At 38.6% G+C, this 16,448-nt stretch overlaps 3 protein-coding genes across 4 annotated transcripts; 1 reads left to right on the top strand and 2 right to left on the bottom strand.

The window, feature by feature from the left end:
• The first annotated feature begins 1,276 nt into the window (after positions 1-1,276).
• Positions 1,277-3,340, top strand: LOC121946028 (hairy/enhancer-of-split related with YRPW motif protein 1-like). Its single transcript, XM_042490433.2, has 5 exons — positions 1,277-1,460; positions 1,649-1,721; positions 1,812-1,895; positions 2,012-2,093; positions 2,198-3,340. The coding sequence occupies exons 1-5, from the start codon at positions 1,375-1,377 to the stop codon at positions 2,806-2,808; spliced, it is 936 nt and encodes a 311-aa protein (XP_042346367.2). The 5' UTR covers positions 1,277-1,374; the 3' UTR covers positions 2,809-3,340.
• Positions 3,341-4,870: 1,530 nt separating this feature from the next.
• stmn2a (stathmin 2a) lies at positions 4,871-9,705 on the bottom strand. Its single transcript, XM_042490157.2, has 5 exons — positions 9,566-9,705; positions 7,835-7,930; positions 7,486-7,658; positions 7,173-7,364; positions 4,871-6,134 (listed from the first exon to the last, which is right to left on the bottom strand). Exons 1-5 carry the CDS (start codon positions 9,582-9,584, stop codon positions 6,075-6,077), a joined length of 540 nt encoding a protein of 179 aa, XP_042346091.1. The 5' UTR covers positions 9,585-9,705; the 3' UTR covers positions 4,871-6,074.
• Positions 9,677-16,203, bottom strand: LOC121945841 (uridine phosphorylase 1-like). Of its 2 annotated transcripts, XM_088084201.1 has the most exons (9): positions 16,135-16,203; positions 15,799-15,843; positions 14,094-14,205; positions 13,837-13,995; positions 13,590-13,704; positions 13,000-13,209; positions 12,726-12,872; positions 12,444-12,615; positions 9,677-9,812 (listed from the first exon to the last, which is right to left on the bottom strand). In XM_088084201.1, exons 2-8 carry the CDS (start codon positions 15,837-15,839, stop codon positions 12,464-12,466), a joined length of 936 nt encoding a protein of 311 aa, XP_087940327.1. In that variant the 5' UTR covers positions 15,840-15,843; positions 16,135-16,203; the 3' UTR covers positions 9,677-9,812; positions 12,444-12,463. The 2 variants fall into 2 exon arrangements, with proteins under 2 accessions (XP_087940327.1, XP_042346125.1); XM_042490191.2 differs by lacking the exon at positions 9,677-9,812 and having other exon boundaries at positions 11,218-12,615; positions 16,135-16,202.
• Between the last annotated feature and the right edge of the window lie 245 nt (positions 16,204-16,448).

Here is a 16,448-nt window from a genome sequence, read left to right as displayed (position 1 = left end):
TCTTTGGCAGTCACTGTTTTTCTCACAACCGTATCCAAAACACAGCTTCGAAACCACCACAGCTAAAAGCACACACACAAATTTTTTAAAAAGTTCACTCTTACACAAGTGAACATTATAACTGTAAACCATATAAATATACAAAAGGAAATTACACTACTATTTACATGCCTGAAACATGTGTCAGCATCAGTGATCAGCAGCCATTCTAATGGCTAATTTATTTTAAGAATTTATTAATTCTTCTAATTTTCACTAATTTACCACTATGTACGTTAAAAATGCATAACCAAAAACAATACCAAAACATATTAAACCACACCTTACCTTGATCCCATTCAACCTGGCGCTTACTTCAGCAAGAAACAGTTTGAAACTTCAGAACAAACATTTCAGTGTCTTCCTCCATTTTCCTCAGACGTTTGCGCCATAAAAACCCGTTTCCGCCCTGACGGTTTCAAAATAAAGGCCCCGGAAGATCAAACAGGAAAATGGGACTTTTAAATTGCAGGTGACAGGAAGTGAATTTAACTTTAACTTTATTCATTTTTACAGAAATACTTTACCTTGTAAGGGTAATTTACAGTGATAAGGTAATGAATATTTTTTGGCTATGTAAGATAAATAACCGCATTTTAATAAAGGTGAAGCAAAGTAAACTTTATGTTGATTCCATTCAAATTCATGCTCAAAACAAACAGATCTGGTTGTCCAGTAATAGTGATTTTGTTGAGAAAGCTATCGGCTAGTTATCAACATTCCCTAATAATGTTATGTTTTTTGTAAAAGTAAGCCTGGCCTTCTCTTGCATAATATAAAATGTAAAATGAAAACATAACTACCATAAAGAGACACAAAATGACCACAAAGAGACACAAAACCACAAAGTCAGTGTGTCTTGCTCCTGTTAAGGAGAGGTAATGTGGCCCTCTGGATATCTGTCTGTGCATGTAGATATAAGCCTATCAGTAGGCTATTAAAATGCAGCTGTCTGGTAGTCAATTACAAGCTCATTGTAGCTGCTTTAAAATCATGCTTTTTATAGCCTATAACATTTTATACAATGATTTAAATCATTTCACAACTGAGCAGCTTTATTAGAACTCCTCTTTGAGACGGGCTTATTCACAGATTATTTTCTATTTTATTTTATTTTATTTTATTTTAACATTCAAATGCCAGTTCGATTTTAACAGGCTCAATTCCTTTCAAGAACCGCCCACATCATCCCGGGGACCCTCCCTCCTCTGCACGGTGTGAAAATGCTCAGAGAGAGAGGAAGCTCTGACGTTTAAACTGTTGCACAGAGCCTCTGCTGTCAGTGCGCCTCCGGAGCGTTTCCAGAAAGGACTACTTTTGAACACTGCAAGCAAAATGAAGCGAAGCCACAACTACAGCTCATCGGAGAGCGACCTGGACGACAATATTGAGGTGGAGAAGGATAGTGGCGACGAGATTGGGTATGCAAACTTTATTTCATGTTTTATGGCAGATTTGGATGTTTTATTTAACTAACAGCAACATTTCAACTTTATTTCATGAGCAGTTTATTTTTATTATTTTTATTTTAGTTTGCCTTGCCTTGAACTGAGAAGAACTAGCCTATATGTGTTGTTTAAAAAAGATTTTAATGCTGTTTTATCTTCAGTCAACTTGATTCTCACGGCTCCATGTCACCCTCTACAACCACCCAAGTACAAGCCAGAAAAAGGCGCAGAGGGGTAAGTGAACTCATTATCCTTGGTGCCAAGTTGCGTTTGATAGATCCTATCTGTGACCCAAATTACACTCTTTCTTCTACCCTTTAACAGATTATTGAGAAGCGGAGACGTGACAGGATCAATAATAGTCTGTCAGAGCTGAGAAGATTGGTGCCAAGTGCTTTTGAGAAACAGGTAAATTGATCATACTTTTTTTTCTTAAGGGCAGGCACACATTTGTCCTTAAATGTTTCTAAATGCAGACTATAAAGAAAATATAGCATTAAAAGTGACTTCCTATTTCTTTACAGGGATCAGCTAAACTGGAAAAAGCTGAAATTTTGCAAATGACTGTGGACCATTTGAAGATGCTTCATGCATCTGGTGGCAAAGGTAACAGTCAGTTTCTTTGTCTTTTGATAATAAATAAATAAAGTAAATTAAAATGCATATACTGTGAATCACGTGTCTAAGCCCTCTGCTTCCCGTCCTGACAGGTTACTTTGAGGCTCATGCTCTTGCTAAGGATTACCGCAGCCTGGGCTTCAGGGAGTGCCTGGCGGAGACAGCTCGTTACCTGAGTATCATAGAGGGTCGGGACGGTACAGACCCCCTCCGTATACGTTTGGTGTCCCACCTCAGCAACTACGCCTCTCAGAGGGAGGTGCACACCGGACTGGAGCATTTAGCCTGGGGCTCTGCCTACGGGACTGCCCCTGCCCATCTCCCCCACCCCCTCCTCCTACAACACCCCCAGGGCAGGACACCTGCATCCAGAAGCAACAGTAGCCCACCCTCCTCCACCTCTTCTTCTTCCTCTGCATCCTCCTCCCCCTCCACTGATGCATCTGGGACATCCAGACTCAGTGTCATGCCCCCCACAGAGACCCTCAGGGTGCCTCCGAATGGTTCGCTGCCCCTCAGTCTGTCTGTGCCAACCTCCAAGCTTTCACCACCACTCCTTTCTTCCCTGTCTTCGCTGTCGGCATTCCCTCTCTCCTTCGGTGCTTTCCCTCTGGTGTCCCCGACAGCCCTTAGCACGGTGAGCCCCTCCTCCACCCTGTCAAAGCCGTACAGGCCTTGGGGTACGGAGATTGGGGCCTTCTGAAGCAAACAACTGGACTGAAGGCAACAGCTGAGCTGTGCCAAACACCACAGACTAGGCAGCACAACCTGCCTCTGTTTTTATAGCAATAAAACACAGGGGAACAAAGCAAACTGATTTTATTTTATTAAAGAAAAAGTGGGAGAGGTCACACTCTGTATGTCATTACTTTAATGAAAGGAATTCTAAATGATTTTATGTTATTCAGCGACTAATTTAGTTAACATGCACTGTCTCCAGGATGAGGACTGATGTGACGATATGGGCCACAAATAGATTTACTGTAAGCAAATTGTAGAAGTAATATTTTGTCGACCACTTACTGCAACTTCTACATTTGTCAAACACAGATGTCTGTATTTAACATAGAGTTGCTTAATTTGGTCTGCTTCTTTAGTGGTATGAGAAATGAATATGCATATTATATGTGCCACTGTTGGAAAACTAACCACTAGAGAATTTGGAAACTTGCATTCTTGTATCTATTTGTGATATTTTTGTACCAATAAATTGAGTTAAATGTATAAAATATGGATTTTGCTTCTGCTGCATTTGCTTCTTTAACACTCCAGAATGTTTTGTCAGCATAATGTATTATAAGTAGTTATTTTTTCTACAGTCATGCTACATAGTCCTTTATTCCAGCAAGCTAACTGCCCTCCCAGTGATTAAGACCTTTTCTTCCCAAATGACATATAATCTGCAGGTGCATTTTTGTTACAGTTCCATAGAAGTTAATCATGAGATAATAAGGTCCGGGATACTGAAAGGCAATGCCTTCACTGTGTGCCAGGTAAGAAACCAAATCTGAGAGCATTGTTGCCCTTATGAATACCCAGGAAATCATTAAGAGCCAGAGGAAATCCTTTACAATGTTGCCCTGACCTCACCAGCCTGGGTTGGTCTGAAACGGAGACAATAGTGTGAACAGGATGGGGACACTGGAGGAGAGTGGTTAAAAAGTAACAACAATACACGAGACAGCTGGACCAATAAATCACTGTTCAGCTCAGTGGTGGTGTTTTGGGTCCAATCTGGGGGACACAGATTTTTAGGGGTTCACACATTTTTTAATGGCTCACTTTTATCCATCCATGCAGCACCTCAGGCTTTAAGGAGGCGCAGCCTGTGATTGTTTCCTGAGGGCTGAGGCTATTAATTATATAACACATTGTCTTCCTTTGAAGTATCAAAAAGGAAGTGCAGGTTTAAAGCACAATTTACAAAAGTGTCTGTATTTGATTTCTGAGTGCTGATAAATTACTAAGAACTTACTCCCTCTAAATGAGCCTTTGATTTAAATTCCAAATGAAATGAATCATTTTTATTATTTTAAATTGTCAGGTTTATTATATTTTCTCAATATTTGCTTTCAGCATATTGTGAACTTATGTCCTATTTTGGACTGGTGTGGGCTCCACTTTGGTTTCCTTGAGTTAAAAAAAAAAAGAAATCCACTACTGCCACCTAGTGGCATGGGCAGATTTTGAGAAAACTGGCCCCTGGGCACAGATATGCACAGGGCCTCAACACCTCTCATACTCTTTGTTGTCATTTTGTGCCTCCTTGTAGTTGTTTTGTGTCTCTTTGAGGATATTTTGTGTTTTCTTGTAGTCGTTTGGGTTTCTTCAAGTTAATTTTGTGTCTTTTTTATTTATTTATTTTTGTTGTTGTTGCTTTATACTCATTTTAAGTCTCTTCCTGGTTGGTATGTTAATTTGCGTGGTATTTGAAAGTGAAGGCCAGGGGGCTCCCTGACACTTTGGGCAGTTGAAGATTAATTTTGTCCTATAGGTTTATGTGGATGACAGATGATCATGGATCATTTTAAAGGTTTACTAGTCTAATCCTCCATGAATTAGCCTGACTATGAATTAGATTTTAAATGATGCCAAAAATCGTACACAACATCCCAAATTAAATAATAGACTTCAACATGAATGAAAAATCAACTAGGGGAAGACGGTGATTCTCAGGATGTGTAGATAACTGGTTCTTTTATTTGGCAGTTTACATTTTTCCCTCCTCTTGTAGCACACAAAAGTATTAGATGGTGCATGCCATGTTCACAGAACCTCAAACCTTTATTCAGCAAAGCTTTCACAGAGAAATATATGAAGGGAGCAACACAAGCAGCAGAGGATGCAGGCAGATATCAGTGGTACTTGTATATTAAAAAGAGATCAGTGTGCTGAATGTAAAGCATCCTGCATCCGTTCTCCATTTAATCTCCTACAGAGAGCAGAGGCTAATGATGCCTTGTGGTAAATTCGCATTCACACACACCCACACAGACATACGTTATGTTCACACTATCAAGGTGGGAGCACATTCCACTGTCCAACACACGAGTATGGTGTCATAACATTCAAGAGCTTAATGCCCAAATACTGTGTAGGTAACAGAGCTATTGATTTTGGTTAAAGATGGATTGATTGAGAAATGGTGTTGTCAGGGTAAGAGGGATTCTGTGAGTGTATAAACAGATAATCCCATTGGACATTCTCAACAGCAATAAAGCACCGATCAAGTTCATTATCAAGCTCATCTCAGAGGAGGTGGACACTTTATGGATCTGTGGAGTAATTTTAGGTTCCAAGCGTGCACGTTGAAAGAATGAGTGAGCGCGCGTGAGGAAGATACAGATGTAATACGTTGATATCTCGAGGAGCCTGCGGCGTACAAGTACACCGACCGTCATTCTTTACAAAGACACAGAAACATCATCATCATCATCATCATCATCATCATCATGACATCATCAGGAAACATTGCAAATGCCAGTCTACAGCCAACTCACAACACTGACGGCTTTCACAAGAAAATGGTTGTAGAGTCAAATTCCAAGAACTGAAACGTTAATTAATCACAAACAAAATGTTTGAAATTGCACAGTGGAGTACAGTACAATATTTGCATGTACTTCACCTACCATCATAGATAGATAGATAAATAGATAGATAGATAGATTGATAGATAGATAGATAGACTTTAAGAAAAAAGTATTTACAAAATAATAGCCATATTCTCACTTTTCCTCTCAAATCATCAAATCCTTTCAACTCTCAAGATGAGTGTTTGTATCCACTGATAATACTGATAGTGGTGAGTACTGGTGGTGTGACGTGTTGTGATGTGGTGCTGAAGTTCTCGAACCTCTCGGCCTCCAGGTGTCTGTTCAGAGGGCGGTGAGGGCGGGGCCAGGAAGGGGAGGCGGGGCTGGATGAAGGGACGTTGATGGACCATGGGAGTCAGGACGTGTATGAGGCTCATGCTGTCAGCTCTTCCCTCAGCTCTTTGTTCTTGCGCACCACAGCTGCATGTCTCTCCTTAAAACACCAAAACAACAGAGAGAGATTAAGTTTTAGTTGTCTGGGTTTTACTCTGAAGTTGCAGTGCAGTCACCAAGAGGTAGCCAGGGGGCTAAGGTCACCTTGATAGAATTGCTGCATCCCCTTGCAAATTTAGAGGCCTCTGTGTGGTGTTCTTTTTTTAAACTTGAGTAGGCATGTTACCAGTCATTTTTTCCTTACAATCAGTGAACTCCTTCAAAATTAAAGCTGTATATCAGCCAGCCTATTTGAGCAAAATTAATTGCCTAACACATACAAAATCATAAGACACTGAAAAAGGATTGTCGTGAACCTCAAAATATTAACTGTAACCAATATAGTCTTTACATCTGATAATTAGAAGCATTAAGAGTAAAATCCCTAGAAACCAAAGTATATCAATGTGCAGTATCTTCACACTCACAGGTTTTACCCAGCCTATATTTGTTGGTGGAGTGTAACTAAGTACATTTACTCAAGTAATGTACATGTTTGCCATACTTGAACTTTACATGAGTATTTCTGTTGTATGCTACTAATACTTCTACTTCACTACATTTCCAAGGCAAACACTTTACTCTTTACTCCGCTGCATTTATTTGATAACATTAGTTACTATTTACAGTGATAAAGACTTCATGCATCAATAATGGTAATTAAATGACAGCCAATAACATATACTATTCTGAAATGGGCCATTCTGCACAATAAGTGCTTTTATTTTTGGCTCTTTAAGTAACTGTTGATGCTAATACTTTTGAAAGCTACTGTTACTTGAGTGAGATTTTGAATGTGGTAATTTTACTTATAACAGAGTATTTTTTACACCATAGTATGCATGTTTATTGTTTACATAAGTAAAATATCTGAGTACTTCTTCCACCACTGCTTACATACTACAATGGCATAATAGAATTCCTCAAAGTCAACTATGGCTTTCAGTTTTGGCGTACTGCCCCAACATTTCAATGGCTTCTTCTACACCACCCCTATGAAAAAAAGAAAACAAATAATTCAGATTTCCACTTCTCTCACCTTCTCCTGTAGACGCTCGATCATCGCTGCCAGATAGGCTTCACGGTTCTCCTTGATCTGCTCCATCTTCATCTGGAGCTTCTCCTCAGCCATCTTGCTGAAGTTGCTGTTCTCCTCCATGGCTTTTAGCAACACTTCTCTCTCGTGGTCTCGCTTTTCTGCCAAAGCCCTAAGCACCTGGGCCTCCTGATACTAAAACACACAACAAACACATTGCAGACCAGCTGATTAATTTTGAGTGGTTTAAAATCTAAAATGTTTCCTTTTTCTTCATTTTAAACACCCAAAGCCATCACACGGGTAAAACACTCACCTTCCTCCGGTCCTCAGCAGCCTCCAGTTTCTTCTCAATGTCCTCTAAGGAGATATCCCTCTTGGGGGGTGAGGGGAGGTTGTGGGCTACTTCTGACACTGGAGATGGAGTCTTGAGAATCACCTCAAAGGCCTGGCCAGAGGCTCGCTTGTTTATAGGTTTCACCTCCATGTCTGTAAATCAGACAATTATGAAGATGACACCAGCAAAATCAATATCCAATAACCCAGTATATCACTCCAACAATATGTCATTATCAAGAATGTCTGTATTTACAGGGCAGAAAAAGCATCCATATGGGGGCAATTTGTTTGACTGTAAAGAAAATCAATTCTGAGATGATGCATACCTTCAAACTCACAGGCGAGCTTGTTGCGTGGCTCGTTGTAGAAGCAGGAGCAGATGAGGGAGAGGACGGACAGCTCCTTCATCTTCTCTTTGTATGCTGTGGGAACATTAACACACCATAACATTTTGGTGAAAACAGTAAAACTTGACACATCACATAACACTCATGTCACAAATTAATAGAATTACTTAAGATATCAAAAGTAAGGACAGGAATATTTGCTCAGTAAGACAATTAGCATCAGATGATTGTTGTGTCTAAATGTACACAAGTGCCCTATTGCATAACAATTTACGGGGTGAATGTACTCTTTAAGTGTTTGTAACTCATTTGAATCAGGAAATCAGATTGCATTTTCTAATATCCCCTTTCAATCTGCATTAGACAAATGATAGATTAGGGCTGGTCAAGTTATTCAATTTCCTGCTGTTTGCCCTGTGGCATGATCGCAATAAGAAGCATCATCTGTCTGTCTTATTGAGTGTTGCTGTCACAGCTGATAAATGATCTTGACTTTTTAAAAAAAGGAGATCTGGGGTATGATGTGCTTTCTTCACTTCCTCGCTGACTATTTTTAATCTCAAATTCTGTCATTTTTTCCAAGCTCTCTTCTCCTATTTGAGCCCACCTGGCTGTTCACAGAGGACTACAGCTTGTCAGTGCTGCTGAGCCTTCTGCTGCAAAGGCCAGTGTGTGCAGCGGCCCCTTGCTGCAGGGCTGGCCTGCCTCCCACCCTGCCATGCACCTGTCTCCTCTGCTACCCCTCCGCCACCACACATGGAGCTAGTCTGCACATCCTACTGTACTTTAGAGGGACCAAATGGGTTGCTTATGTAAAGGCATCATGTTTAAAATACACAAGAGGCTACACAAACCCATGAAAACAAATATGCTAAAAGCCCGGCCTCCAACAATAACCGTCCATCAGGAGAGATGACTAATGCAGGCCACAGTCTTATCTGTTCAGAAGATTCAGTGTGGTCACTCCTACAACTATTTTTTTGTTCTTATGTCAGTAGGATAAAATAAATGACAGGACATCTGTCACAGATGAAGATGCATCATTGGCAAAATATAAGGGAAGCTATAGGCACGAATAAAAGAAGCAATCCCGAATAAATGAACCGATGAAACAATCGGAGACGATTATGGCACAAAACACGTTTAAAAAGATACAGTTTCATCTGTGCAGGTTCGATTATAGCAAAGTAATGTAAAAGTCAGACGGATGAAGCTCTCTCAGCGATGCTGCCGGCTAAATGCTCGGCAGCACAGCATCTTGGGTGGGGTCCGTCTGCATTATGCTGCATGTTGGGGCCGCTGTGGCATGAACCGCAGGTGCGGCGTTGTAAATAAAGCTGTCAGGGAGCAATCTGTGCTATGTAGTTATAATCTATTACACAACATGCGATCAAAGAAAATGAGAACTAACACAATGGGGTAGATGAAGATAATGGAGACATTTTTAGTAACATAATGGAGGATGCTTGGCTTGTAAACGCTGATCAGGCTCTGATCAGACTCCTGTGCGGAGACAAAAGGCTCACAAATATGACAAACATCAAGGTGAGTGAGGTTAATTATTAAAAATAGAACATTTCTAAGTGGAGACATAACGGAACCGAGCATCCAGGCAATACCGGGCCGACACGAGCTCTACACAGAACAGACAGGTCCATCATCAATCCATCCATGCATCGGTTTTAACATTTCCAGTCTAAACACGCTTACCGTTTGCTATTTTGGCCATGGCTGATGTATTTACTCCTCAGAGGATGCTGTAGCTCTGTTCAGGTGAACGGTGATGCTGCTTAAGGCACTGAGTCAGCGAATACACCGGGTGTAGGATCGGATGGCAAACAGGAGACTGTGGGTACGCACGGGAGCGCGCATGCAGACCCTCCTCTCGTCCTCTGACGCGCAGAGCGAGTTTTCAGCAGCACCCTGTGTGACCATAAAGTCTGCTGAAAGCTGGAGACTAAAGCGCAGATACACAAGGAAGTCGATAAATATGCTCTGCAGACCGGGCACTTAAAGAAATTTCAAATGATCCACATTTAAGAGACAAGCTCAACCAGCAGTGCACCCAATACATCGTTTTATGTCATTTAACCCCTGAGACCTGAGTAAATTGGTTTGATGTCTTTCAAAAACATCGGCGAAAGGCAACGAAGAAGAAATGACTAAGAAATTAGAAAAAAAAAGTCAAATAGTACAAGACAATTACCTGGGACACAGAAAAATAAAGTAAAACAAAAAAATAAAAAAAAAACAAGGAGATAACTTGATAAAGTGCTTTACAATAATAAATCTGTAAAATAATAAAATAAAATAAAAATTCAGATAATCATATAGTTTTTGACCATTTTCTCCTAGCATCTTAATAATAATTTCCTAAATCTTAAAATGTCTTGCAGTTTGCAGAACAGCTCCTACTAATTTGCTCATTGCCTTTTTTCCCAATGTTTTTCAAAAGAAAGCAAACCAGTTTACTCAGATTTGGAAGGTTTAAATGTTTGAGGGTGTCTGAATGCAGCATATGATAAGTGATGTTGATCCAGGTTTCAAAGGGTTAAAGAACAACTCATTTTGCAGTTTCTGATAAAATACTCTTATAAGAGACTACAGAGCCAATCTGATGTGAACTGTGACAATTCTGCCTACTTGTCAAAAACATTAGAAATGGTCTGCTATTATTCAGACTGTCCAATTTAATCTTTGATGTCATCTGACATCTGTGTTGGCCTGCAAAGATTTAAAATGTGGAGTTCATGACTTTGACCACTGTCCTCCAAAATAACTGATATATCTCAATTTATAGTTGCAGAGTTCAAGTTGAACCCTGTAGAGTTGTTGACATATCTGTTACATTAAATCTGTTCCAAAAAGTCTTTTAACTTTAGCACATTGTTTATTTTATTATGATTGCTTCTATCTTATATTGCCATTTGGTATTTTATTCTTTTATTGTATTATTTTAATTGTTTGATTTTAGTTGCCTTTGATTGCCAACATTACTAATCTGTTTCATTAATGGTATTTAATCTTATTGCTTGGGTTCCTTTCTCTTTGTATTTCTAAGAATTGCTAGATTGTATTTGCTTAATTCCAGCATTGTTTAGGGTTGAACCATGCCAAGAACTTTAAATTTTTGTTTTGAAAAGTGCTAATAAAGTTTGTTATTGTTTATAAAGCATTTCCATAAAGCAGATCCTTATTTATCTGTGACATTTATGTTTTAAATCAAGATCATCTCCAAGAACTTCACTGTTATTTTTAGTTGTCGTCAGTTGTCAAGATGTTGGACTCATAGTGATTCTTGAACCAAGAAGCAGCTGTAGGATGTTGTGTCACTCTAATGAGCCAGAACATAAAAAAACAGCTTCAGACTGCATGAGGATTTATTGGTTTAAATACACTCTGTGTTCTTTCCCTCTTAAAATAAGTGACATTTTGTTGAAGTTTTTATGTTCTGAATGAAACTTCGAAATTTTCATAGAAGTCTAATTGTAGGAAAAACAATGCAACATAAGTTCTGCATAAAACATACTCCAGATGATACACATTTTACAACAACATATAAAGACAGATTTATCAATATAAGTTTTTAGTTTTCAAAAAACCTTTCTATACGGACAGTTTAAGTGATTTTGTTACATTACTGCTATAAAGTCATGACATGATTGAGATTTTATGGATGACGAATATCACAGGTTATATAAAACAGAGGTGGACTTAAAACTGAATTGGCTCATCCACATGTAAATGGACTTTTTGGTCACTAAAACAAATATTTTTTATAATACTTTTTTTTTTCCAAACTCCAGTTAGTGTTTATCTGTGCAGACATGTAAGATGGAGCATTTGAGAAATGTTGATGTTTGCAGACGACCGGTTTGCTCATATTTCGTGACCACTGCCTGTCTAATGACTGTCACACTTAAACACTGGTATAACTCGGCATCCACAGTTTAAAGTCTACCAGGGGGACAGTTTTGGATGAGGCCTGGTCAAACCAGCAAATGATGGGAAACTTTCAAGAATGGGATTGTTGTCAGTGAGGATTAGAGGGAAGACTTTTGCATGTCCAGAACATCACTTGAATCTTTGAGCCAGCTCCTCCACCCTTATATCAAAGGAGAATCAACTGTAATGAGATCTGTGGTAGGTGTTTTGAAAAAGGTAACTTTAGCCTGGACACTTCACTACATTTGCAATGGGGACAGACTGCTAAAGAACGCTACCACCAGCAAGCGTTTGGAGTTGTTTTTTTCATTCTAGCGTGGACAGAAAGATACTTTGTAAAACAAAAGGTCATGTGGACAAAATCATTTTTTTTAAAACAGAGGGGGTAATATTTGTTTTCAAAAAGATCTGTATAAATGTAGACACGATCTAAGTTAAATACAAGACAATACAATAGTTAAATAATGTGTGGCGATATATGAGGCGGGAGTCAAAGGATAAAATTCAGATGCACAATTTCAAAGTTTACTTTAGTGTATGGTTATTTGTCAGTAGGACAGAATTTAGAAAAATATTAAAAGACTGCGTTACTGCATTGTATCATTTTTTATGAAAAAAAAAAAAAAAAAGTATTCCTACACACCAGTGTAATAACTGTTGCACTTAGCCACATACTGCTTTGGCCTTCAGCTGCTTCTTGATGTACTGACCAACCAGGATTTGAGGACGTTGTTGGTAACTGTGAAGAACTTCATGAGAGCTGCTGAGCTGATCCCCCTTCAGACGATCCAGTAATGTCACACAAACCACAGCAGCTAAACACACACAAAAAAAACGTTAGAAACTCAAAGATGTGATGATAACTTTCTGTTTTGAGACACAGATAGCTACAGTATAATATGATGTTGATATTGTATTTTCTTACCCCGTAAACCACTTAGCTTGCACATAACAGCAAAAACTGATGACTCCATTTCAATATTGCAGATTCCTGCTTCTCTGGCTTTATTGAGGTAGTCCTGTTTTTCCGACTCAGTGTAGGAGCAGAAAGCACCATCCAACCGGGCCTGCCCTGAGTGATTGATCAGAGAGGAGACAGACAGAAAATATGACAAAAGATAGACGTTACTTATGAAATACTCTGCATGTGGGTAAAAAAAAAACCTCTAATGTACACATCTTTGCATCAAAGATCATACCTTCATAGAAATCCAGTGTGCACATGGTGTTGCCGACCACAGTCTCAAACTGGTTCAGCTCCTTGCTGCACTGCAACAGCTCCTCAGCCAGACTTTGGTCCAGATCAGTATTGTGCACCACCGTCTTCCCCAGAATCACCTGCTCAAACTTGGGCAGGAAGGTGGCATCCATAGACTGCTTGGTGACAACCACTGTGCCGGGCTCAAGCCCTGAAAGCCAAAAGTAATCAATGAGACAATAATATCTAGTCTGAACATACAGGGTGCTTCAACTGAATAGTACATTACATGTAAAAACAACATACTGTACTGATGCTGACTATATCACCTCAAATAAGCATTGTGTTCATTTTCAAACTACAAACATCCAAAGAAATTTTTAAATCTCCAATTTTGAATGATTTCGTTTGACTTTAGTTAAATTTGTTTAGTTCAATTTTATGGTCTGCAAGGCCCAGGTGAGCGTAATCAGAGTGTCACAAGAGACACCAGGATCCTCAGTTATTAATGGTTAGATAATGCAATACATGAATAATCAGATGTATTATAAGGCATTCAAGGTATCCAAAATACTTAAATATTAACCATACCTACACCACCTGATGTCCCAATGCGTACAATTGTAACATCTGTGCAATGTGCGTGATGGAGGAGCTTTATTAGCTCATGCAGCATTATGGCAATAGATGGGATGCCCATCCCATGCTGCAAAAAGAAGTACAGACATATGTTTTTTAATAGGAATACACTAAGTAAACATATTATTAAGTTTACTTCTGTTTTTTAGCATGGAATCTGTTTGCAAAATACAAAATTGTAATGACAGGTTTTACATACACTGACAGACAGTACAGGGCCGACTTTGTACATGGCATAGCGGTCCGTTCCTGCACAGATGTTTGGGTACTCTGATTTGGGGTCTTCCATACTGAGCTCAGCAGCAATATACTCTATAAATGCTTTCATTCTCCAAGGGCTGCCCCCAACACACACAAACTGGAAGAAAACCCACACAAAAGCATAAATAATTACAAAATGAAAATTAAATCATGGAGGTAATTCTTTTCAAAGAATGCAAGAAAAAAAAAGATTACTTTGACATCACCAAACATAGCTGGTAGGTCATTAGTTCTGGTTCCTAATGCAAAGTGGTAGAGGATGTCATCTTTCAGTCCATCCAGGTGTGGGTTGTGCACAAAACTAGAGCTTTGGGTGGAATAACAGATTTTAAAGGGTCAGGTCTAACCTGATAATCAGACTCAACAAGCCTTTTGTTTTACGTGATTTAACAAAATCTAAAATAAATATTTTTATCACTTAATTGTGTGGTAAAGAGATGTTAATATGTATAATCTATAGGAAGTGACAGTGCATGACATAATAAAACCACCGTGACTTCTAACTGTAAAAATAGCATGTATAATGGAACTATGTGGATGTGAATTGTTCATTAGAGTAATGGCCTGTGGGCAGAAACTAGTCTCCTGTTGGAACAGGTCATGCAGGGTTAAGATGGTGGACAGTGTTAAAAAGACTTCATCAGGACAATTTTCAACAACACCAGAAAAAAAGAGAAAAGGGTTCGGATCAGGGATGAAAACAATTAATCAACAATCGGTTAATCAGTCATTTAGAATTTGATTCAACATGTGAAATTTAATCAATCAAATAAAGATCTATTTCTGAAATATATACAATGTGTAGTCTCCTACATTTCAGTGTAATGGTGTCTTTTGAAGGCACGTCTTTACATAAACAAACAGGACACAATAAAAAGCAAAAGCAAAGCAGTTTTCAGTTATATTCAATGTTTTTCATATGTCTAGGCCTCTACATCTGTATTTCTTTCACTGGCTATGCAGTGCTGTCAGAGATTATGCAATGTGTTGTTGGAAGCTTTGATTGTAGGAAAAAATGCATTTGGTACTATTTGGTGCAAGCATAAATTTCTGGGTTTTTTTTTTTTTTTTTTTTAAAACACAATTAATAAATTAACTAATTGGTCAATAGTGTAATCAATGATCAATTAAGGAAAGTGCTTACAATTGGTAAGCCTAGTCTAGAAAAAAAGTGTTGACAGGGAAGTCTGTGTCACTGCCGTTGATTTTTACAGTGGCCAGTTTATCATGTACACCTAGTGCAGTCTAATACAACAGTGTTGCCATAAATCCTTCATGTGAGTTATGATGTTCGGTTTTTGTTGAAACTGTTTTAGAGAGGTGTTGATTCAACTGAAATGTTGTAGGATGTAGTTTGTGTTGCATCATGCAGAGAGATGTTATTTAGCCCAACCTCACTGATATGAATGTAATAGATAGATTAGTTTTAGCAACTGAACCTAATAAACTGGCTACTAATTGTAAATATACATACTCCACATTTGTCACAGTGGGAAAATGTGATTTAGGGTGAAATTATTCTTTAGGGAGAAGTAACACTATCCGCCTGATTGATTATATGTTTAACTGTGAACAGTAAACATTTATATATGGAGTACTGAGATTTAAAACTCAATTGTTATTAGAGTTGTAACATTAAGGTCAATCACTCATACAGGACCAACATTCTATAGGTCTGCTTATTGTCTACATCCAATAGGGAGTTAGTATCATAATTAAATAACTGGTTTAGCAACATGTTTGTTTGAGGTCTTGTCTTGTCACACCCAAAAGTTTTCACATATCTCAGTTAACATTACAGCATAGTGTTAGGTAAACTTTTAAGTAGCCCATAAACTGTGTCAACACAAGCATTTAAGCAATATTGTAAGTATTCACTTTGGATAGTAAAACTTCTCACCTGCTGCATGACGTTGCCAGCTTGTCATCCATAGGATTCATCTTCCTGCAAAATTATTATTATTAATAATAATATTAATACTTAGTTATTTTAAAAAAGAAGAAGAAAAAAGCTGTGTCTGAACAAAGTTATTTACTGACCGAAAATAAACTCAACCTCCAACAACAAATTAACGATTTTACATTAAATGTGGCGAGCAATTATCCTTTTGTAAAACTCAAATAAAAAACATTTTTACAAATTAAGAACACCCAATAGACAACTACATCTTTACCCTCCAGAAAAGCCAAAAGGACAAAATCAAAAAGGTATGAAGTAACCACAGCAGTGACTTACCTTCGGTATGCTGCTGCTTGACTGACAGTTCCTGTTTCTGACCATTTAGTTTAACTCACTGAAGACCAGCCCACAGTGGTGCAACATTGAGCACATTACAAGCAACATCATGGGATGTAGTTTTTCTCAAACTTTTCACACTCACGTACAAGGATGACCTAACAGCAGAGCTGAAATTACAACATTCAGGGTTGTCCACAGAGAAATTTACAGTCAGCGTGGTCTCACACAGGATGTCGCAGGTCCATCCATCAACCCATGCATCAGTTTTAACATTTCCAATCTAAACACGCTTACCATTTTCTATTTTGGCC

The sequence above is a fragment of the Plectropomus leopardus genome, chromosome 11 (assembly GCF_026936395.1).
Source record: "Plectropomus leopardus strain MGB_pleo_1.0 chromosome 11, ASM2693639v1, whole genome shotgun sequence".
NCBI classification, from domain to species: domain Eukaryota; kingdom Metazoa; phylum Chordata; class Actinopteri; order Perciformes; family Serranidae; genus Plectropomus; species Plectropomus leopardus.
This window is presented reverse-complemented; position numbering and strand designations above follow the sequence as displayed.